This window comes from Aythya marila (genome assembly GCF_965140915.1).
Source record: "Aythya marila genome assembly, chromosome: 5".
Lineage (NCBI taxonomy): Eukaryota > Metazoa > Chordata > Aves > Anseriformes > Anatidae > Aythya > Aythya marila.
In genome coordinates, this window is record NC_139046.1 from 36,959,636 (window position 1) to 36,983,246 (window position 23,611).

The 23,611-nt window shown below is 46.7% G+C and overlaps 1 protein-coding gene across 5 annotated transcripts in view; it reads right to left on the minus strand.

The window, feature by feature from the left end:
* Nucleotides 1–4,282: 4,282 nt before the first annotated feature.
* Nucleotides 4,283–23,611, minus strand: part of RAD51B (RAD51 paralog B) — a 458,335-nt gene continuing 439,006 nt past the window's right edge. For all 5 annotated transcript variants that reach the window (XM_082762401.1, XM_082762400.1, XM_082762399.1 and 2 more), the window contains 2 exons: nt 8,397–8,595; nt 4,283–4,801 (listed from right to left, as the gene is read on the minus strand). In XM_082762401.1, coding sequence (XP_082618527.1) covers nt 4,723–4,801; nt 8,397–8,595 — 278 coding nt within the window. In that variant the 3' untranslated portion in view covers nt 4,283–4,722. The remainder of the gene's footprint in view (nt 4,802–8,396; nt 8,596–23,611) is intronic.

Consider the following 23,611-nt stretch of genomic DNA (forward strand, 5'->3'; position numbering starts at 1 on the left):
TGGATCTCTCCAGTGGGCCTCTGAAACAGCAGTGTTAGGGGAAAGGCCTGGATAGCATTGCTGACTGGATGCTATCTGATGAGCGTGCCCAAGGATATGAATGAGCAGTAAGATGCAGTAATACATGTGAAAACCACAGCGTGCCCTTTACACTTGCTAATTACTACAATTTGTGTGGCCAGCGCTGGGGAAATCCGGCCTGTGCTTAAGTCTGGAGCAAGAGGCTTTGGGAGGCTGCGAAGGAAGGAGGTGCACGGCCAGCATATGTCCAGACATGGCTCCAGCATGGTCCTGGGACCAGGAATGCCAGGAAGGACCATGAGACTTGCTCGGCAGGGACTCTGCAAACATCTTCTGGGAACCTGCAGAACAGCGCCCTGTGCTTGGGGCTGTGCTCAGCCCAAAACGTTAGAAGATGATTCTGGCGGGTGATGTAAAATGTCCTTTGTCTGGAGACTCTGGCCCATGAAGCAATGCCTGTTCCTCACAAAGCTTGCACTTATTCCCTAGAATACTTCCAGAAAAGAAAAAAAAAAAGAAAGAAAGAAAAAAAAAGTTCCTCTAAGACACCCTAAACCAATACCTGCTGTGACTAAGCCCTGTGGGCAGCTCCACAGCTGATTTATATCCTCCCCCTCCAAAGCAAAGGGGTTAGAGTGGAAACAGACGCTGCGTTAAACATAGCCGAGGGCACCCAGCAGCACAATTCTGCAATAAAGCGGGGAGGAAACGGGACTATGGGGCGGCTGCTGCCAGGCATGACGCGGTTTCGTGTTTCCTCGTAGGCAGAACAGACCTCCTTTTGGCTGGTGCAGCTTTATGGGCTCGGTTGGGTTTATTATCCTGCAAATGTTTTGAATTCCACATCTTAATTTCCAGAGAGGCTTTTCTTAACTTTTGCTTTTTTTTTTTTTTTTTTCCCTGGTTTTGATTTTTTACTACCGCTGCCTTAACCTCTTCTTTTCAACTGGGTTTCTTTCAGAAAACTGCCATTTTCTGAGCAAACAGAGGACCGGCATTCTCCCTGCCTGGGCTTCAGCTGCAAATTAATCTCTTTTCATAGTTTCATTTTATGTCCGCCCACTAACCCCACCACATTAACTCAGTCAACACATGGAAGTGAAATTTTTCCATGCGGGATCCTGTGGGTTGTGAGGCTGTGTGCAACACGTGACTGCCAGCTCCAGAGTTTTCTTGCACCTCTGGGTGGAAGGAAGTTCCCTCATCCCCCACATGTTCCAGCGGTTTTTGGTGCGATGTGAAAGGCCAGTTTTTAGTGCAATCCTTCTGTCTCCCCAGGGTTTATCTCCCTCCTGGAGAGGACAGCAAGTGCAAGTAATGACAACGCTGACAAAGATGGGCAGAGTCCCTTTGGCCCATGTAGAAGATGTATTTTATACTTCTACGTGATTCCTTTCACGTGAAAGCCTGGGAGGACTCTCAAGTATTTTGGGCACTTGGCGAGTATAACTGTACCTATTCCCCAGGTTGAAGAACCCACAAGATACACAACTGCTAAGTGAAGGGGATTGTCTGGGAGTGGCACGGGATCAGAGGAAGAGCTGCAAAAATAATTTAGGGCTCCCGATACTTTTTCTCCTGTCTTAGTCTCCAGGCAACAGCAAATATTTCTCCTGAATGCTCTGGATGAGCAGATGCCAACGTTGATTCACAGGAAAAGGATGTAGCCACGCAAGCCATAGAAATGTTGTTTGGGATGGTAGCCACGGCCCCTAAGGAGACATTAAACTATATGGAACAAACACCAATGAAGTTATTTCTTGAAGCTCTTGCTGTGTTTGCTATAAAGAGATTTCTCAAGCAGTCTAATGTGGGAGCCATCGTGGTTTGCCCTGATTATAGCTACAGTGAGAGAATATATCGTGTTCTCAGCTCCGGAGATGCTGCAAGGGATCTGGGACACTAGCAAAGTCCTGGCTTACTAAGCCATTGCAGTCACAAGAAACAAAGAAAGGTTATGTCCAAGGCCAACATGAGAGAGTAAAAGGTGCAAAGGTGCACTTCTGCTTGGAAAAGAGACAGTACTAAAAATATGCAAAGAGGTTGCCTGCTTATTTTCTCTTGGCCTCAGGTCTTGTGTGCTATGCTTACAATAAACCCTATTTTCCCCATGACTTATACATTTATCAGGGGACTGAAAAGCTACGAACAAATCTAATTCACCCTCTCTTGAAGCTGCACAGCCAAAACAGCTAGGAGAACTGCAGAAAATTATTTTCCTCTAAATTTAGGTGGTGCGGCTTTGGATTCATAGACTGAATCTGCTGACCAAGATATTTTCCTTCTTCTGGCACTTTTCTGACCAGCAAAACACTTTATATGTGAATGAAAACAGAACTGGAAATGTTTTTAAACCATCTGAAAGTTTGTTTCTAAAGCTAGCAGCCTGGGAGAACGTGAGGGCAGGCAGCTGGAGGAGGCCAGCGGTCTCGTGATGGAGGCTGGAGACAGGCGGCCCGTGGGGTTATCAGTGTATCATCCAGGTTGGCAGGGATTTCTAGTGAGTCATCTAGACCTTCACTCTTAACTATGACAGGACTGATCTCATTATCCCCAAACCACCTCTCCGGCACAGACAGTTGACTTGTGTTAGCCTTGAATGTCTCCAGCACCGATGCTTCCACAGCGGTCCCATGTCAGGGTGGTTCACCGCTCAGGCTGTTCTAACTTCTCTTTAACCTAATATTTAACCCGAATGTCTCCTCGTGAGGTTTACAGCCATTAACTTCTTGCCCCATCCCCTTTGGCTAATAAGACTAGAGCCCAGCTTCTAGATAAAGTCCCTGCTGCACTCTTCATCAGCCTGGTCTCAGGGAATCTGCTTCTCCAAACCTTTCCACTGCTCTCGTCCTGTATCTCTTCCATGCACAGGGTATCCTAAACCACCCTGTACTTTCATTTTCATCCTGATTCTGCTCTCATTGATGCTGTTCTTCCTCTGTTTTTGTGTTTGTTTGTTTGTTTTTGTTTTGTTTGATTTTTTTTTTTGAAATTCTTGGGAATTTATCTCTGCTGAGCTGCATGTATGGGAATGCATGTAGGAATATGTAGCTCTGATTGGAGTGCCATGCTCCAAGGCAGACAGGATCCTTGGGCAGCTGCCCCTCTGTCAGGCATTCAGAAGAAGCTCTGCTCCTGCCCTTTAGCTTTCCTTCCTGAAAGAGAAGTGCTCATCCTTGTCCCCAGGGAACACAGGCTTTTAAACATGAGTCAAGTTGTTTCCACTTATCATTAACTTAGTTTACATAAATTACAGCACTTAACAGTGGCCATAAAATTATCCAGCCTTAAAAAAAAAATCAGCTGTAGATTTTGGCCCTGTGACCTCACTGATCAGCTCACTTCCAAAGGGCGAGTGTGTAGGGGAAGAAGAAACAGTCCCTTCATTTTCATCACAAACGTTCATCTCCCTTTTGTGGCAGCAGCTGGCTTGCTTGCTGTCCTGGTGTTGGTCCTCAGGCCTCTTGCTGTGAGCTCCACAGTTCTGAATTGCTCTGCCAAGCCCTTGCAATTTAAGTTGTCCAATGTTTCTCACCAGTGGCCACCACTGTGGAGTGAGGTTCTGCCCTGAGAAAGAGGAGGTGGTGATCCTCTCTCTGGGATGCTGGATCACTCTGGGTCTAAATCTGGTGCAGATTCTTGGCCTGTCATACTTCTCACTCCAATAGCTTGGCTGGTGATACTTAATGTCCTCTGACAATCCTTGTAGGAAGCCTCATCAAAACTGGTGTAAAAATATGGTTGACACACAGAATGTTTACTAGGTCACCTCTATCTGCTCTTTCAATATTTTTTCTAATTCAGCATATGACTATGTTGTCACGTGCAACATGATTAGCAATTATAACCACTTAGGCTGATAAAACTACAGGCAATTAAGCCTCTAATACCACAAAAGGCGGGAGCAAGGCATGGGTGAGCAACGTCAGAGGGCGTGAGATGGGGTTCTCAGTTCAGATCAGATACAAAGTGCATTTGATGCTTTCTCTACAGGACAGACAGCAGGGAACACAAGATGGGCTTCAAAATGTGCAAGTCATCACAGCAATAAACTCAGCAAAGTGACAGACAGCAGCCTGTCTGGGGTGGGTTCCAGCTGTGGAAGCCCACCCAGCTCCTCCAGCATGTCCAAATGGGGAGCTCTGCTCCTGCCTGGTGCCCCCCCAGCTCTGCCTCCCTCCTTCTTTGCACAGCCAGCATCTCCTCTCCTCCATGTGCTGAAAAGCTCGCAATGAGTTACTTTCTAAAAGGCCTGAAGAAGTTCAAAGGCTACGCTGAGTTCATCTCCTCTGGGGGATGGAAAAACCCAACGCCCTTGCATTGCTCTGAGTGCCGTCCTACCCAGCCTCTTACCGCTCTTCACAGGGCTGCGGGCTTGTACAGTTTGTACACACTGCCTTTGTCAGCTCAAGATTTTGCTGCCACATTAACTGCTGCTCTTTTCACACAGGTGTTATACTTCCCTACTGGGTCCTGGAGGACGTATTTAGGTAGTGAAATGGGCTTTTTTTTCATTGGCATATTGAAAACTGATAGACAGCAGAGTTTAATGTTATAATTTCTATAATCAGGGTTTTTAAAATGTACTTTTTCCACCTTTCTTCTGGTATGTGGAGATAAATTGTGAATAGGCCAGAGCTGACAGAAGCATGGGTCACTTCAGTTTTAGCTTGTCTGTTGCGTGTAGTCCCTCTGGTGGGATTAAGACCGATCTGTTCTTCCCCATGACCGAAAATGAGGGGTGGTCAGGAATCCAGCCTGCCTGGTTTCCCAGTTCCATCTAAGTGAAAAATAAGAAGTACATAAGAAAAAAAATCAATGATGATGAAAAAGCAAAATCTAGGTAAAGGCAAGATACAAACTCCCTTTCAGTGCTCCTTGACTCACAGAACTGGTCCTGAGCTGTTATCATTTGGTCTGCCAATAGCACAAACCACAATATCCAATGTGAAGTAGAATGGGAGGAGGGGAAGAAACCACAGCTTGGCTCTGAGCATCCGAGCAGTGGGAAAAACAGTGCTGGTGGGGGCTGGGGTCTCCAAATCCAGCCGAGGACCTCTAGCCCATGGGCTCTGCTGGATTTCAGGTGCTTCCCAACTAGAGCAGGGGATGAGGGACTGGCAGAAAACCAGCTCCAGAAAGTGGCTGTACTTTGTCTAGCTCTGAATAGCTGTTTCTGGTCCTGCTTTTTCCAGTTTTGAAAAAGGTCTGGAAAGACCTGGAAAAGAAAAGTCTGGAAAGGGAGAAGAAAAAAAAAAAAATAAGAAAAAAAAAAAAAGAAGAGAAGAGAAGAGAAGAGAAGAGAAGAGAGAAAAGAAAAGAAAAGAAAAGAAAAGAAAAGAAAAGAAAAGAAAAGAAAAGAAAAGAAAAGAAAAGAAAAGAAAAGAAAAGAAAAGAAAAGAAAAGAAAAGAAAAGAAAAGAAAAGAAAAGAAAAGAAAAGAAAAGAAAAGAAAAAGAGAGTGAAACTGAGATCAGGAAAAGGAATACAAAGTCCCAAACAAACATGTTTGTGATAGAGGAAATGGATTTTTGAACCCTTGCGATGTTTGGTCTTTCGGGTTGTCAGCAATCTGTTGCGTGCTGAACACACAGGACAGTGTGGTGGAAATACCTATGAAGCAGAGGCAGCCTTATCAAGGTACTGTACCAGGAAATGCACCGCTTTCATGGCACCTCGTGCACGATACTATGGTTAAACCCAACAGTACGCCTCATCATAACATGTGCCTTATCAACCTCACTATCTGATGACAACAGCAGCCCTCAAGAGACCAGACTGACATCATTCAAAACCTCAGTAGTTCAGAGCTCAAGCTGAAGTCTGTAGCTAGGCTACTCGCCGTGCTGGACTCTGTTGATCTGCTTGTACTGAACTTGCAGATGCTTTGCTGCAGGAAGAGGAATATAAAAATCAAGCCCAAACAGCTTTTTCCAAAATGCTTCTTACAGACAGACAATCATGCTATTTAGCAAATGAATGCAGTAAGAGGAAGAGGTTTTTGTCCTTGGCAAGTAGAAAAAGTCCGGTCCACAGCTTTCCACAACTTTGAGAGTGGGAGAAAAGCCCAAACCAAAACACCGTCACTGCCTGAAACAGGAGAGAAGTGATTTGGTACCAAACCCCATTCCCAACTGACCCAGCTGTAGCTGTGTCTGGCTGTGAGGTTTGGGATCATCCCACACCAGACAGGGGATAGCTGTCAATCCAGCCGGATCTCTGCATCCTCAGTCCCTAATCTTTGCCATGGGTGGTTCATGGTTTCACTGTCTCTCCTCATTTGGCTTCTGCTGGTTCACCATGGCAAACCACGCTGGCTCTGGCCTCCTGGCCTCATCTCTTTAATTTAAGATGAGGGGAATTTCAGCAATCACAAAAATAAGAAACAGAAAATAGACTAGGCTTTGCTTGTGAAATATTCAGCAGACTGCTCTGGTTTTAATTTGTTCTCCCTGTCCTGGGTTCTTCAAAACACCTTCTCTCATTTACGTCAGCACAGATTTACCACACCCCACTTATTTCAGACCTGGATAGCACCATGGAAAAAGATTACCAGCCTTTTGGAGCTGCAGCTTTATGTCTCAGACAAAAGAAGATCATATGGGGCCATATTCATCTGTGAACTGCCTTCACACAGCAACTAGCACAAGTGAGCCTGCTCCTGCTTGGAGTTTGCAATGCCACAAATTTGTTCTGAAAACAAATGCTTTTTTTTTTTTTTTTTTTTTTTCAGATTGCTAGACGAGCTTTCAGAGGGAAATGAAGCCGGATTTAAACACTGAATGCATGCATAGCAACAAGAGGAGGGCCATCCAGCACAAGGATGCTAAGTGTCCCTTTACAGCCCCCATTGAGGCCCAGCACAACCTCCTGGGGCGATGCAGGGCACAAGTGGGCCAGGCCATGCTGTGACCCAGGGCAGTGGAGCACGCCTCCCCCTGCCCACACTGTGCTCTGGAGCATTTTGAGATGTCCAAATTTGTCATTGGGATCTGGGGAACTAGGAAGGGCAGCAGGATTCAGGAGCTACCAGCATGACCAAGCTCTCTGCTGGTGCCACTTCTTGCTGTGTGGAAAAGTGAGGTGGCATGGGGACCCTGGCCACTGGTCCTGTGCTGTACTTTTTTGGTGAATCTGCCCGAACAAAGCGAATCCACTGAGAGAACAGCAGAGAAGCCTGGTTCAAACTGATGTCTCTGTGGATACCTTTTTGGTGTCTCCCGCACTGCCCCAGCTGCTCAGGACAGGAGGCAGGATTAGTGCCGCTCTGAAGGGCTGCATGCAGGCACCACCTATGAGCCCGGTGGGAGCTGGCTCAGAGAAGAGGCCTCCACCTTGCAGGGCAGTATCTGCATCCTCACTGTGTATCTGCACCCTCACTGTGCTCTCACTGTGCTCGTAAATTGCTGGCTCCCTACCCTCCCATCACGGCTGTGCATCTCCAGTGGCGGTATGACTAACCCGTCAGGTTACAAGTGAGAGCTACCTCAGCAATGCGTAAAGGTTTTGTTGTTGTTGCAGAGTGTGGCACACTGAGAATATGTGCATGGGAACCACCTGGTGCATGACTGCTTTTTTCGCACCCTTGAATGCAAGTACAACAGAGGGGGGAGCTGCCACGTATCAAAGGTGTCTCCTAGCCCTGCAAAAAGCAAAGCTGGAACTTCAAGGAAGAGATGCTCTGAACACTTGCCATAGTTAGGCTGGCCCTTTATACTCCTATAAAGCTTTACTGCTGCCAAAGGAGGAGGGGGATTGAAAGCCACCCAACAAAAGAAAAAAAAAAGAGATTTTCTTTTTTTTTTATAGTGGGCAAATAGGGAAAAATTGACTCAGTGAAGGCCTGGCTCAAGGGGAGGGATGGAAAAGGGATCTGGTAGAAATAAAGCCCCTTCAGACAGAGCATTAGATAAACCCAGCTGTGTCACGGGACTGCGGGAAGCCTCCCAGAACAAGTGTAGGGAGCTTAAAGTGTTTCTTTGAAGCATACTCTTACTCTCTATTTTGTTGAACATACTTTGTGGTTTTTATGCACTTTGAGGAGCACTGAGAACGCAATGTGCCACAGGCAGAAGCTTAGAGCAAGACATGATTTGAACACTGAATAATTTTAAAATGTCTTCTCCCACAGTAGTCTCTAAAATATTCCTCCTCTGAAGCAAGCTTGTTTTTTCTCTGCCTGACATCCCTGACACTTATCTGGCCCTGCTGTATTATTTCATTAGTGGTTTGGTTGATTTACTTTCATTATTGATAAAACTATCATAAAACATAAATGTTAAATAAACAACACACCGAAAGGTGGTTGAGATGGGGGTTTGTTAAGAAACACAGGTGGGGTTTTTCAGGTTTAGAGACAGCTCTGGTCTTGCTTACCTGAAGAGGAAAGGCTCTTGAATGGCTCTTGTGCAATATGCTGATGGTCTGAGCATCCACATCACAAACTCTCCATGACAATTGCCACCAATCGACCACTTGTTGGCTGTTTCCACAGAGCAGCCCAGGAATGAATGAGTCATGGAAACTGAATTCCCCTGTCCCCCGGCTGCCTCTCCGGGCCATCCCAAGGAGATGCCTTGGCAACAGAAGAGGGAAGTTAGCGCTGCTTTTTTTTTTTTTTTTTTTTTTTTCACGCTGTGAAACATTGATCAAACAAAGCTCTTTTTGCTTCCACCCATGCCAAGGCAGCGTTTGTCATGAGTGCCACCTGAATACACTTGCACTGAAAGAACAATCTCAAGTGGAGCTGGGCACATTACTTCACGTAAATAATTGATTCTATGCTGCTTCAGGCCAACAAAAAATGCATTGTATTTGTAAATAGCTTCAGCAAAAAATACTTAGAAATATTGCCACACTTAAGTGCTGCAGTATCCAAATGCTGTTTTTCATTTTAGAATGATTTTTCAAGGGTTTGGTTATATTTTAGTAATTTCTAAGTGAAACAAAACTCTTGGAAAACAAAACAAAACAAAACAAAACAAAAAAAAAAAAAAAGGAAAGAAAGAAAGAAAAGAAGAAAGAAAAAAAAAAAGAAGAAAAAAACAAAACAAAACAAAACAAAAAACGAACAGATTAAACATTTGGTGCTTTCCTGAATACCCGAATAGAGAGCTCCTATTTGGGGGGGGGGGGGGGGGGGAGAGAAGGTTCCATTTAATGAGGAAACCAAATTCTTTTTATTTGAGATCTGCCTGGAACAGTAATCAATTATGCACACAGCTCCACTACTCTGCAGCTCAAATATAAATACCAATAAGCCCAAGCAGGGAGGTATTCAGAATTCCCCTTGAGGTATTTTCAAGTGAAAAAAGAAAAAGAAAAAAAAAAAAAAGCGAGTTTAAAAAGTTTGAAGGAGTTTCTTTCTTTACACTGTTAGTACACCGGGAGAAAGCAGTGCAAGGCTTTCCTTAGCCCCGGCCCTTTCACGAAGAAGGCATCTCTTTGCTTTTCCTTTTGTTAGACCTGCACACACAAGAAAGTAAACACAGCCTCAAAGCAGAGCTCGTGATGCAGCTGGGCCATAGCTGCTGGGATCCTGACCAGGTGGATCACCGCTGCTCCCACACCATGCCCTGTCCACGCTGCCTGCACGCCCCCAAAACCCACGCTGTGCTCCTCTGAGGTGCGTGCTTCATATCTCCTGCGAAATTGGAATGTGTCTTGGGGTTACAGTGAGATAGATGGATGCGGATCAAATGACTGCACCAAATACTTCCGTGCTGGAGCTTGTCCTGGCTCTTAATGCCGTGAGGGGATCTAGTTGTGCCAGAATATGAAGTGCTGATTTAGTGCTGAGTGACTCAGCACCCATCAGAGATTTTTAGCTCACATGCCTGTGACATGAGCTTGCACGGATGCACTGCAGTTGAACAAAGCAGCATGGCCATGAGAGCTATGGTGGTGGTCCCACCTCCCCTCCCCTCAGGGGGCTGCAGCAGCACGTGATGGCTGCTCCCACCTCGCCTAGCTCTGATCCGCCCTCCTGCTATGGGCAGAAAACACCAGGGCAGGCTCCTTGCCTCCACCCCACTACCACTGCCAACCAGGGCCACCCATGGCCATGGCAGGGGGGCCATGGGGCAGGACGAGCAGGGGAAGCAGGGCACAAGGCTGAAGGGCGGCCTGGGGAGGCTGGGGTGCCTGCAGCCACCGCGCTTTGCACATCATCGCAGGGCAGGGCCCGGCCTGAAGGGCCTGCCTGCCGCAGCACGCCCCGTTCCCACCGGCTCGCCCCAGCACGAAGCCGGGCTGTCGAGAACGCGTCGTGCCGGGTGTTGTTAACCACACTTCCGCAGTGGTTTGTTTTGTTCCTGCTCTGCAGCACAGGCCCCGGGCTGCCGGGGCAGGGGCGGCGTGGGGACACCGTGCTTCTCTTGGCAGGATGCGTGGGCTGCTCTGACTCCGCTGTGACATACGCACTTGCGTTTCACGTCTCTGATATTTAAGAGGGACACAAAGCTGCTGCCCCGATGAGCCACGGGTCTGCCGGATTAGGCCGAGGGCTCCCCTGGGAGCCCTCACCTGCTGGCGGCCAAGCCTGGGTGCTTCCCAAGGAGCCTCACAGGTGTTGTGCAAGGCTGCCACGTGGAGAGCGCTGGGAAAACAATGACTGAACCTGGGAGAGTGCAAGGAAAAGTGATGCAAACGTCTAGGGAATGACGCTCTGAGAATCGTTCTGATGGAAAGGGCAATGTGACTCCCCAGTTTTGCAACACTGCCCTTCAATGGGGTGTTATCCACCCACATTTCCAGATCCAGCAGACTTAGGCTGCTGCAATGAGCTTTCCTTTAGTCATATCTTGAATCCATCTGGAGATGGCAGCTACTGCAGAAACACAGCACTTGTTCTTGCACTTGTTCAGGGAGTCATCTTGGGAGCACATGATGACTCTCCCCTTACATACTGTCACAGCAGCTCTCATCAGGAGCTTCTGCACCACAGCCCCCTTGCTAGAAATGAGGAGGTCTCTGTAGGGAAATGAGGACACTGGAAACCACTGCCTCTGCCAGGATGAACCTGAATTTGCTGGTTTTCCAGGGCTCCTCCTAAAGCCAAATCTTGGAGATACTTAAGTTTTCTAGGGCAGTATGTTTCTGCTCCTCAGAAGAAAGGAAGCATTAAAAAGGATTTCTGGAGGTGTCACACTTTTCCTTACTGAACCGGATACTTTCTTACTGCAGAAATTGAATGAATTTGTTAATTGCATTTTGGGTTATCCCAAACCTAAGGCTAGGTTTTCCTTTACTCGAGAAAAGGTAAGTGCAGTACCTCTGAATTCCTGACTAGCTAAGCAGAGTCAAAAGCTCATATGAATAGTATTGTGGGCTGATGGTTACCATAAAGGACATGGGGCTAGAGCTGGGCTCTGTTCTATGCACCAACTGGGACCAGTCTATAAAATGGATCAAATAATACCCAGCTCTCTAAAACACTTTGGAAGCATGTTGTGGTTTTGAATGTTTGTAGCTCCCCCTGTAAACCAAGCTCACAGATAAACTTTAGAACTGTTTGCTAAGTGAGTGCTAAAAGAAAACATTTTAGTTTTCTTTCACTGAAGTACTCAAGTTCAAATTGGATAAAATTTGTTTTGTTCTAGGAATCACTGAAATTACGGAAAAAAAGCAAACAAACAAATCAAAAAACCCTCTGATAGTACTTTACAAAATCCCAGAAATAACAGAAAATACCTAATACTATGCTATGAAAAAAGTTCAGTTTTATTTCCAGACAACTAGAAAAGAAGATTTTAACAGCTATTAACTTGTGAGTAGATCTGTAACTCTCTGCTAACAGTAACCACATTAATTGCATTTAGGGTAAATGCACAGCACCAGAACAGCGATGATACACCACTTACACCCTATCTGTGCTGTATTTCAAGTGCAAGTAGTACTTGGCTAGTGGGTTGGCCTCAGCTGCTCGAGAGCAGAGGCCCAAATCTGCTTGCTGCATTGGTTTCCATTTAGCAGCTTGAAGGGCATCGAAGCTGGTTACAGCTCTCTGGCCTGCATGTCTGCAAGTTGCGTATTTGATGAGTACACATCTTGTTGAGATAGGCTAAAACTGAAACCGTGGGGGGGAAATGAACTCGATAGGGTTCCTGGCAACATTTCTTCTGCAGCTTGGCTGTTTGAATCAGCAGCTTATGATGCTCAACATAAACAAATTGCAAAATGGGAATCTTGAGGAGCATCATTGTTTTAAGGATCAATCTGGTTACCTCACATAGGAAGAAATGCACAGCGGTCTGTATTGTTGCACTGTTTTATAGAAGTAGTGTGGCCCATGCCTGCTGTCATAGACTGAGGTGGTGGGACAAAACAGGATTGAGCCTCTACCACTGGCATGCAGGACATGTGCTTCATGTGGTGCCCACTGCAACCACATGGCCACACAGCCCTCATCTGGACCCTCAGCATCTCCTGTGGCAGTGATTTTTGCCCCCCTTGTCTCCGTGCCAGCAGAGGTCTGCCTTCGCCTGCAGTGCCCTCCTGTGCTTGAGGCCAGGGCCTCCATGGTGGGAATCCAACCTGACCTTCCCAGCCCCTGGGTGTTCCTGTCCTGTCCTGTTCAGAAACTGTTAATCATCCTGAACTACTTACTGGTTTTGTGATCTTAAACAGGGCTTGAACTCAACTTTCTAGAGGTGAAAGCATAATGTCTTACTGTAACTCATTTTACCAACCAATCCTATCCTGAACCTAACAATATTTTAATCACAAAATCCAACCTCAAAACCCACAGCATTTTCAGTTACTGTATTTCATCACCACACAGCTGAAAACAACTCTTTTTTTCAACCACCCTTGTTTTTTTAAAGTGAATCACAAACCATGGAACTTAACAGACGGAAAAGACCCAGAGAAATTCTCTCTCACTAACCCTGGTGTATACAAGGAATAATATAATTAGAGTAAATAGCATTTCTCTACAGTCACACAGGTATAGCAGAGTTATAGGAGTCGGCCTCCTCTTTGTTCAGCTAGATAGTCCATCCTAAAGAAGCAAAGAGGATTGTTGCCTATAAGGTGTTGTTGGTGGTATCTTTTTTAATTAGCCCAAGGAATGGAGCCCTTGCCTTTTCCCCAGAAGCCAGTTCCATGCTCTAATAGATTTTACCATTACACTTTATTTCCTGGTAAGTCTTTTGCTGCTCATTTTGCTGCTATTCTTGGCCATACCCCCTTGAATCACACCAAGGAATAATTAGCTCTGGATCTCAGCAGGTTTCACCCACCAGAAAAACGTTAGCCATCATGAATGCTCTGTGCAATATCCACAAATAGTGTTCAGCTGTTCCTGGGAAGACTGGTCCTTATTAGTCACTTGGGTTTATTGGTGAGAAAACCAGGACATAAGAATTGAAACTCCCATAGAAAAACTGCAAGATAGCCAAGGGAGAAAGCCTGATCTTCAGGCTGTTGCTCCTAAGCGATAGCCACCTTTCTTCCCATGGTGATTACAGTCCTGAGAATCAATGGGCATTTCACAACCTGACAACGTGTTTACAGTTCCCAGCCTCTGAGAGTCTGGCTGCGGATGTGCTGGGACAATGGTTCCTGGTGTGTTTGGTACTTGTGCTGATCAGGGGGCTGGAAGGGAACCCTCAGCCCTGGGGCCTCTTCCTGGTTTCACTGACAGCGAAGTAAATCTGAATTACTCCAGATTGAAGGACGTCTCCAGCAGCACAGTCGGGCCCTCAAGAGCTGCTGACACTCAGGTAAAGCATAGCTGTTACATTTGGCATTGCCCAGGCTTGGCTGTCATTGCAGTGTCCATGGCTGTGCCTGGGGGTGCCCTGGCAGGGCTGGCCCAGAGCCTTCCCACTGCCATCCCTGCAGGTCCCTCCAGGGCAGGACAGATCCAGCACAGGGCCTTGGCCCAAATGGCACAATCAGGCTCTCAATGGGAGCTGATTACCTTCTTACCTTCTGTCATGTCCGCAAGGGAGGGAGGGACTCGCTCTGTGCCTTGATCAACTTTATGCACCTTCCTATTTGGGGGTTTACAAAATAAGCCTTCATAAAATCTCCCCCAGCCCCCTCTCCCATAACCTACACCCACATTTTTCTCATGGATGACTCACTGTTAAAACAAAATATTTCTCCAGCTCGAGTTTTTTCTGTACTATGTATTAGAAACAGCTGAATAACTGCCTTAATATCAGTCTGCTTGGGTGACTGTGAGAGCATGTGTGCCTGGGTGACTGTGAGTGTGTGTGCCTGAGTATATGGATACACACATATGTGTACATATGCTTTCTCTGTTTTTAATTTGAGTTTCTCTTTTGCCCTTTCTACTCCTTTACCTTTCATTTTCTTTTATTATTATTTTTTATTTTTGGTCCTCTTATTATTATTTTGTGGTCCTCTTTATTATTATTTTTTATTTTTGGTCCTCTTCCCCCCTCTTCTGTGTGTGTCAAATGTATCCACAAACACTGACATTCAAGCCCATGGTTCAACATCACAGTATGAAGAGCAATATAAAATTACCTCATCCATTTCTTCATGATAAACAGAAACGAAGTGATGAAGTTATTTCATGTGATACAAGAAGAGAGTTAAACCAGATCAGTTTAATTTAGACAAAGGAAAACATGAGATGAAATAACAGGAAAAGTGTCCTTGGCTTGTTAGATAGAGGAATAATTAGTTTGTCCACGGCAATGATTGAACTGGGCATTTTGTGCACAACTTGTTTGAAGTGACAAATTCTGCTCTGTCCCTGGAATGAGGGATGTGCTCATCACTTTGATGTGTGCAGCCCTGAAATCAACAGCACGGTAAGCCACAGGGGCAGAGATGTCAGAGATGGCAAGCGGTTTCTTGGTGCAACAAAAAGGCCACTTGTGAGGTCGTAGTGAAGGAAAATTCCAATGACTGTGTGCAATATTTGGAAAAAAACAAAGAAGAGGGTTGATGTTAAGATGCATCCAGGTATAAAGGTTGCACCCACTTAGGTTATCACCCACCAAAGCCTCCTCTCTAGATCTCAGACATTCAGCCAGTTTCCAAAAGCTATAAAGCCAGATAGGTCGGGGATATGGTGAAGGTAACGAGAACTGTTCTGGGAAAGTAACCTGCAGCACAGCTGCCATTCAGCCCAAAGGAGCATGGCACTGGTCTTGCGACACAACGCCGCGAGGGTGCACGTCCCCATTCAGCTCCCGTGGCTGCCATCTTGTGCCACCATGTCGCAGCTGATGCCAACATGGCTGCCAGGGCTCTCTGCTCTCACCTATGCACCAGGGTGGGAAAACAGACATAATCGGCTCGCTGCGGCCACGACGGCTTTGGCTGTGGGCTGTGCAGGGCAGGAGCAGACGGAGCAGACCTTCTCCACCTCCTGCTCAGCAGCCAGCAGTGGCTGACGGCGATGTACAACTTAACAGGCTGAACAGGTAGGGCAAGCGTGGCGGCAGAGCAAGTTCCCCTCACACTCCACCACCCACAGCACTGGGGCTGAAGTCTCTACTTGAATGAAAGTGCAAGTGTTAGGTGTGGTACATGAGTTATGCATGAAAAGTTTAATGTGTTTAAGGGTACAGCCTCAACTAGCAGCTAACAGCCGTGAATGAGCCTTGGGGCGAGCCCAAGCCAGCTTCCACTCAAGTCGATAGAGGTACGGTCTTTTGGCTTCAGTGGGAACAGGATGAGGTCCTTCATGACCAGCCAAGGAGCGATTAGTCTAATGATGTAATAGTGCTTGTAACTGCCTGTTCGGGCTTAATTCAGCTCTTTTGTGAACATGCATCGTGGCAGTCTGTAATTACGTGATCACAGACTACTTGCTCTACAAGACTCTGCCTCATTTGAAGCCCAGGATGGCCGGTGAGGCAGGCAGAGGTAAGGGCGGGAGGGTGCTCTCCAGCCCCCACTGTGCTGTCTGGCTTCCCACTGCAACCGGCTTCCTGCGGGGTCTTGGGCAAGAAAGTGCTCTAACGCTTGCGTGGCAGGCACTGGGTTCATGTTTCACCAGCAGCATAAGCCTGGCCTTTTCTAAATATAGGAGCTTGGTTTTGCAATCTTACTGATCTCTGAGCATAGCTTTGTGTAAGGGGTAGTCAACAGACATAATGGCTTTAGGTTTAAACTGCCTTTACAGCCTATCCAGATCCTCATGGCAGGAGGTATGAAAATCCCTTGGCTTGTCTACTAAGGTGTGGTGGCACACCTATCTGCTGGCAGCAGTAGACCAGATTGCTGTTGGCAGCAATATCAGTTAAAACAAAAGGTTTTATCTCCCTGATTTCACACCACACGTTCTCTCTGCTTCTGGCCATCTTTCCAATCTCACCTTCTGCTTCATTTAAAGAGCTCCAGAGACTCTGCTGGCCTGGTTTCCAGCATCCCCAAAAGAGGTCTGAAGATCCATATGCACACTGACAGATAGGAGACATGAATGGAGGGAGAATATGATAGGAAACACTGCAGCAGTGAAGACCGGAGAACAGGGTGAGCTGAGAAGGAGAGGAGAAGGAGATATGTGACCGTGGTAGTGGAAGGAAGCACAGGAAGAGATGCAGGATAGTAAACGAGCCACAGAGGATCTAGAGGGTCTGAAGGAAAGAACACAGAACAGGAAGAAAAGGTCTGAAGGTAACAATCAGGAAAATCAGAAGAAAGAAATCAAAGTAGATAAAACAAATACAATGACTCTATTAGAAGGCAAAAGCAGGAAAGACCATACAGTACAACACGACACCAACTAGGAAGGCTTCAGATGTCTTCCTGCTACTCTGTCTCCTGGGAGCTCTATACTGCTTCACCTCTGCGCCTCACAGTGTCACCCTGAGGGGTCTCAGCATTGCCCTATGGGGACAGACCAGGAAGGGACAAGGCACAATGGTACCCGAGGCACTGACCCTGCTAACCTCTCTGCACTCCCACCTCACGCTGGTGGCTCCTGGTCCAGCTCACTAGCTCTGGTGTTGGTATCATAGAGGTCATGCATGCTGCTGTCACCAGTCATTGTGACTTGGTCCTTCCTTGACTGGGATCTTATAGTAGGTGAGGCAGTATTCAAGGTTTCATGTGGATGGAGCTGAGAACTCCCAAAAGACAAATGATTTGATATGTAAAAAGAACAAACATGAGATTGATCTCTTGTAAATGTGGCTGGACTAGGAAATATGTCAAAAGAGCATGTTCCTCCTCAGCAAAGCTGTTCTTTGGGCCTGATTTTTATCTTATGCAGGGATGGAGTAATCCCACTGACGTCACAGGACTGACGCCGGTGTAAAACTGGTGTGTACAACTGGTGAAATAGGTCAGATTGCTATACTCGGAGGCGTAGCTGCTGAGTTCAGTGATAAAAATGAGATTTTGCAGCTATTTCCTCCCTGCAGAACTCCCCAGCCCACAGAGAGCAAGCTGTGAGCTGCTCCAGGCACCGCTCGGGGCTGGGTTGTGGGGTTTTCTCCAGCACCTCTCGCCACCCGGACAAGCAGTTTCCACAGACCTGTAACAGTAAAATGCCAATTTTGTTGATGCTCCACACTTCCTGTTGCTAAAAGCAAGAAGAAGCACTATGTGCCTGGTCTCTGGTAGAGCCCACATCAAAACAGTTCCGTTTGTTGAATGGAATAAAGTAGCTGAGGATTCAATGTGTTAGTAATTGTGACCACTGATCAGCCGCTTGATTTCACACCCTATTTTTTATGCTAAAGTGCAAGACGTTATTATTACTCTAATCCCATGTGGGTACTTGACTTTTTATAAAAGCTTTCCACTGGAGATGTGGAATGAAGTGTTGTCCTCAGAGCCACATTAATGTCTGAGTCTGGGCTTGCTCTGTCGTGGTGCGGAGGGTAATTGTGCGCAGCCACCATGTGCCTGGTGCCCCGCATATTGCTCTGGGATTTCTGCAGTCATGCAAGCTACTAATAAACAACCCACAACTCTCCTATGAACGGGTCCCTTTCCTTCACAAAGCAGTGTCGGAGCAATCCGCCCCACACCCATCACACCTAATCCCTTCTTGGAAGCAAATATTGAAAGAGGAAAAAAGAAAAAACAGCAAATGAAATGAGGAAGAAAGAAAAGTAACGCCCAAGGAGCTTGGCTGAGCCTCACATCCCCCATGTGGGGAACCAGGCAGCTGACTTCCAGCCTCCCAGGTGATGTAATGTGAATTAATGTTCATTTAGCAGCCGCACACACACACCTCAGCCGCTCCACGCTGATGAGCAGAGCAGGCAGGAGCAAGCAGGCAGCTCTGGAAGCTGCTAGCAAGATGTGCACCCTGGTGTGCACATGGAGTGACGGCCATGCACTCACCTTGCCTCTTTGATGCTGCTCAAGTGTTCTCTGCTTTTGGAGTCCAAAGCTTTCCAGCTTGCCCGTGGGCTACATGGAAATAAGGTGGAAGCAAGAAACAACTTGCTTGTCACAGGGGAAAAGCAGCCTGATGTTTGTAGCTACTGAACGGCATGTTACAGATTTGAAATGAGTGGCTCGAGCACTTGCCATGGTTAAAAATCAACTTTCCCCCCTCAGAGGAGTAGAGCTGTTTCCCAGCCTGGTGTCCCGACCAAACCCCACCACCAGCAGTCAGATTTTGCCCCCGTTCATTGCAGCAGGCCAATCCAACATTACTCAGTGCCTGTCTGATATTTTACAGTGATTTTTCACCCTTGGAAAGTGCTATGTTTCTCTCCCCTGGTCTCTCATTTCACTGGTTGATCTGTGTGCCTGTGAGATTTTTCCTTGTTTGTTGACAGACAGTCACTTTTACTACACGTGAGGTGTAGGGGTTTTTTGTTCCTTTTTTTTTCTCCAACACTTTTCTGTGTAATGTTTTCCGCATTTGGTCTCAACCCACGGTTCTCTTCTCAGAAAAGAGTCACCTCAGCTATATTTCCGCATGTGTGTAAACACACATATATGTGTTAAAAATATCCTGCTACATGCAGATGCAGAATATTCCATTACCTCAGTATTAGTCTAGCTAAGCCCAGTAGCAGTTTAAAATGAGCCATAATCATGTAGATCATATGCTACCTAGATCAAGCTTACCACTTCAGCCCAGCCCTTGCTGGTAAGTCCCTGTGGCTGGAGGGGAACCAGCCTGAAGAGTTCCCTCAAGACACACACGAGATGGCTGCTGCTCTCAGCCTGGTCCCCAGGGGAGGCGCTGGGCTGGATTTCCCCTCCAGCTGCATGGCTGCTGCTGGTGGAGAAGATCTGGCCTGCAATGACCAGCCCTACGACAGAGATATCATTGGCCATCCATTGCAGCCACTGTAGGTACATTTACATATAAAAGCCAAGCCTGAGAGATAAGTAACAGATAAGCCTGACCATTTTTCAGGTGCTGGAAAGTCTGACGGCCTCCTTTATACAAACACAGACTTAAATACTATTCACCTCAGGGGTGTGGATGAGTTTATCTTGGTTGGGAATCCATGGAAATGACTTTTAACCCCTAGCATTGTAATACATTGCCCAATGCATCTATATAAACATGAACCATATTTATAGTGTAATGATCCCTAGGGTTCATTAAATACCATAACAAGGACTTTCAGAAAGCAGCCAGATATCCTGCTCCTCCAAGCTATATTAAGAAAGGCCAAACTATTACAACAAAATATTTATTTATTTATTTATTAAACTAGCCTTGAATTATTTAGCACGTTCTCTAAGGGATTATTGTCTCATGTTCTTTCTCAGCATCTGAGGTCTGGAGAGTCGGGACTCTGCAACCATTCAGTGAAGTTAACCCTTCTCTGTTTCCTTCGGGAAGCTGCATCCCTGGAGTGCTCCCTTTGCAGGCACCAGCACGTTGCAGTCAGCAGCATTTTTCAAGCACAGGTCTGCTCCGAGAAATGATGCTGTACAAACACATATGGCAAGGTCTCACAGCCTTTAAGAGGGTGAAATCAACAGCAGGCCACACAAATTCAATTAAAAGTCTGTAGAGATTAATCCTGGAAAGCAGTACACCTGAATAAAAAATTGCAAGTTTTATGAACCTACAAAATGCTGTATGTGGCTTATGGTGTGTTAGCAAAGTTAAGGCTGATACAGTATACAGTTAGAAAAAAAAAAAGTCACTTCTGGTGCTCAAGAAAAAAAAAGATTCTGCAGTTCATTACGTGGCTCATCTGTGTCAGTGCTGCAGGGCTCAAAAAAATAAAAAGCAATAAAATCTGACTTTGTCTCTAATACCAGCAGATCCACGGCTAAATATGCAAAGGCGCAGCTCTCTTTTGTAAGATAGCACCATTTTTCCACAGCCTTTTTTTCACAGAAAACCCACGCTTTCTGAGTGAGGCTTTTATAGTTTCCTTTTCAAGTGGCAGTTTATTTCAGAAAAACAAAGCCGCTGTTTTCATCAGTTCCCGTGCACTTGGGGAGCCTCGTCTCTTGCCGGCAGCAGAGATGGAAGGAGATTTCCATCCCCTGCCCTTCCCCAGGCCGTCACGCGCTGCGCCCCGCGAAATGGAGGCCGGGGCAAGGCCGCGGGCCCAGCAGCCCTCCCGCCGGCCGGGCTTCCTCTTTCCCCCGCCCGGCGGGCGCCCTGGCCTCAGCCCCACTTTCCACACCACGGCCTCACGTCAGCGTGGGCCCGTCCCCACGCACTTGAAGGAGTGTCCCCTCGTTTTGGAAATAACGCTAATCTGAAAAGGTTTTTTAAATCTATCCAGTTTAGCTTTTTTTTTTTTTTTTTTTTTTTTTTTTTTTTTTTTTGCGTTAGAGAAAGGGGCTGGATTGTTACAAGAAGTTGCTGTCTGGCAACGTGTCTGCTGCTTCCTGCTCCGTCCAGAAATACCACCAGCACTTCTCCTGTGGGATTTCGGCAGTTTCACTTCCAGTTCAGCCCGAAGCAAAAGCGCCGAAGCAGCAAGAACACAAAATAATGTTTGTTTTTTTTTGGGGAAAAAAAAAAAAGCGATGTGTCACAAGTATTTCATAATTCTGAAAAGATTTACCAGCAGAGGCTAAGGCTGACCAAAAGAGGACAGGATCCTAATGCAGTTTGGTGTGAAGGGGCCCTGCAGAAACCTGTTGGTCACTGCTGGGCACTGCTGGCAGGGGCCAGATCCAGGAGGGTGCAGGGACTGGGGCGGGCTGGGGCACTGCTTGTGCTCCAGTACAAACCCTGCCACCTCTCATTAGAGCAGCAGCGCACCCGGCTGCCCACCCAGGCAGACCAAGCCCAGCGGTGCAGAGGACACGCGTTGTGTCTGCGGGCTGCAGTGCTGCATGCAGGCTGCTGCCTGAGGGGGCCTGGGGCAGGAGCATCCCCCCAGGCCACGTGTAGACCTGCCTCTGGGCAGTGACCAGCCCCAACACCTGTGTCCCAGCAGTGGGACATGGCCAGACAGGAGGCAGGGGTGGGGTGGTGGCTTGACTTCACTCCCACCTGTGTTTTTCTACATCAAGCTTGACTGCTGTCAGCCTTTGCCATCCACATAACCTCCACACATACACAAAGTCTTATTAAGAAAGGATTGGTCTGAGTGTTGACACATGTTTTGGGGGAGGGAAATCTTCTTTTAGCTGAACTCCTTCATCCACCTCTAGTGCCTTCTCTGCCCCGAAGAAAGGGCTGCTCTCATTCAGTTCTTTCACTGCAGTTAATTAGTAAGTCCGAGCCAGCCCGTCCTCGGGAGCTGGTGGTTCCCTTAATCTCCCCGTTGCTAGGGCATGCTGACATGCTCCACTGGTACCAGTTCCAGCGTGATGTGGGGGATTGTGGAAAGAAAGGGTAAAGGGCCGATCAAACAGAGTCCGATTAAAAAAATAAAAAAGGAAGAAGAAGACGCTCTTTTAGATGAGGCTGAGAAGTTCACAATGGGGGAAAGCAGAGGGCGAATGATAAGGCCTAAAGGAGCTCATTAAATTGAGGCAAGCTGAGCGGAGGTATCTTATTTCACTCCCTCTCTCCTGCCACCCCTGTGATGGTGAACTCTTTTATCAAAGGGGGGGAGGAGACACAGGATCTCCTCCTCACAAAATGTTTGATAGAAATAAAAGTATAATTGTTTTCCTGAGATTTTTTATTATTATTATTTTTGCAAATCAACCCTTTAAACATTTGGAAAGCAAACTGGAGCCTCAGTGAAGGGTGCTGCGTGATGAAAATACAGGCTGCAGGTGAGAAAGTCCCATAGCCCATTACCATTTCCTCTCTCAGCTCATCCAGTCTCCCAAGAAACAGCAAGGTAAAAAGTTAAGTAGGTCACATGGGCCTCCAGGAAGGCAGAGGTCAAACCTGAATGCAAATGTGCAATGTTTGCCTTGGAAGCAGTGTTTCCTACTTTATTTGATCTGCATCATCCTTTTCAAAATCAGAGCAAGCATATGAGTCAGAAAGGTTCGTGCACTTAAGCAAGGTGCTGCCTAGCAAAATCTCACACAGTCCTTTTCTTAGGGCCTCTGGCAAATGTCTTTCTTATGACGGTGGCCAGCATTTGCTGCCTGAAGAACAGGGATCCCACCATAGCAGTCCCAGTGAGCGTGAATATCTTGAAGAACTAGAGAGCACAAGCAGCTGCAAGCTGATAGGGAAGCTTCTTAGAAGGTCTGTGTTTAGCAGAAGAAACCAGGGTAAAGCTTAATCCTTCGCTGGTAACCACGACAGTGGCAGAGTACAGTCATTGATAGTGCACTCTTTAATCTGAAAATCAGACAGATCGTGTATCAGAGCTGTGTTTTGAGAGCCTGTGTGAATGATGGGTTGCAAAACAGAAGGGAGTGCCTGTCCTGCACATCCTCTTGCTGATGGATTCAGGAGACGAACACTCACATTTCTGTGACACTTCTCTTGTGGGGACGTAAGGGGGTGGCACGACTGTGGTCCTGCCCACCAGTTCAGCTCCAGACACCAAGGAGGAGGCAGCAATGGCAAACAGCACATTTTCCCTGCTACACTCTGCCAGCCTTAGCTGGAAAAATTCTGCAGATTCTTACTGGTTTTACTTGATCCTTTCCTCCACAGGCTCCTTAAAGGAGTTTTTTTTTTTTTTTTTTTTTTTTTTGTTAAAATACAAACAAACAAAAACCAAACAAAACTTCTCTTAGTTCTCATTGAAAAACAAACCATTATGGTAAATGGTTATGTTAACCTCTCTTGCCTGGAGGTCCTCCTCCCCACCTTAATACCCCCCTCCAGCCAAGAACTCCCATCTTGCTGTGCAGGTGAGGTGCATGGACTGCTCACTTCTGGAAGGAGGGATAAGGTTAGCTATTTCCAAAGATCAGGTCAGCCTTTAAATGTGCAAATACTTTTTTTTATTAATCTCTCCTCCTAATTCTAGGAGTTTCCCCTCCCGTCTAGCTACAGGTGCACACAGGGACCTTTGCTGCATGGAAAGTGCTGGGTTTTCCACATGGCAGCTCAGCTTGAGTACAAGTTTACTGTTTTAATCTCTTTCAGGTATCAGGCCATCCTTCTGTAGGCATTGTTTTGCTAAGGGATTTCCTCTGAAGAGGGATCAGATGTTTGGCATCTAACACATCCCCCGCCCTCATTTCTCCTTCCTCGAGTCTTTCTATCATAGGTCAGGTCTGCACAACATACCTCTGCCAGCAGGACTGTAACCAGAGCTATGATGGATGACACTTGTTGGGGTTGG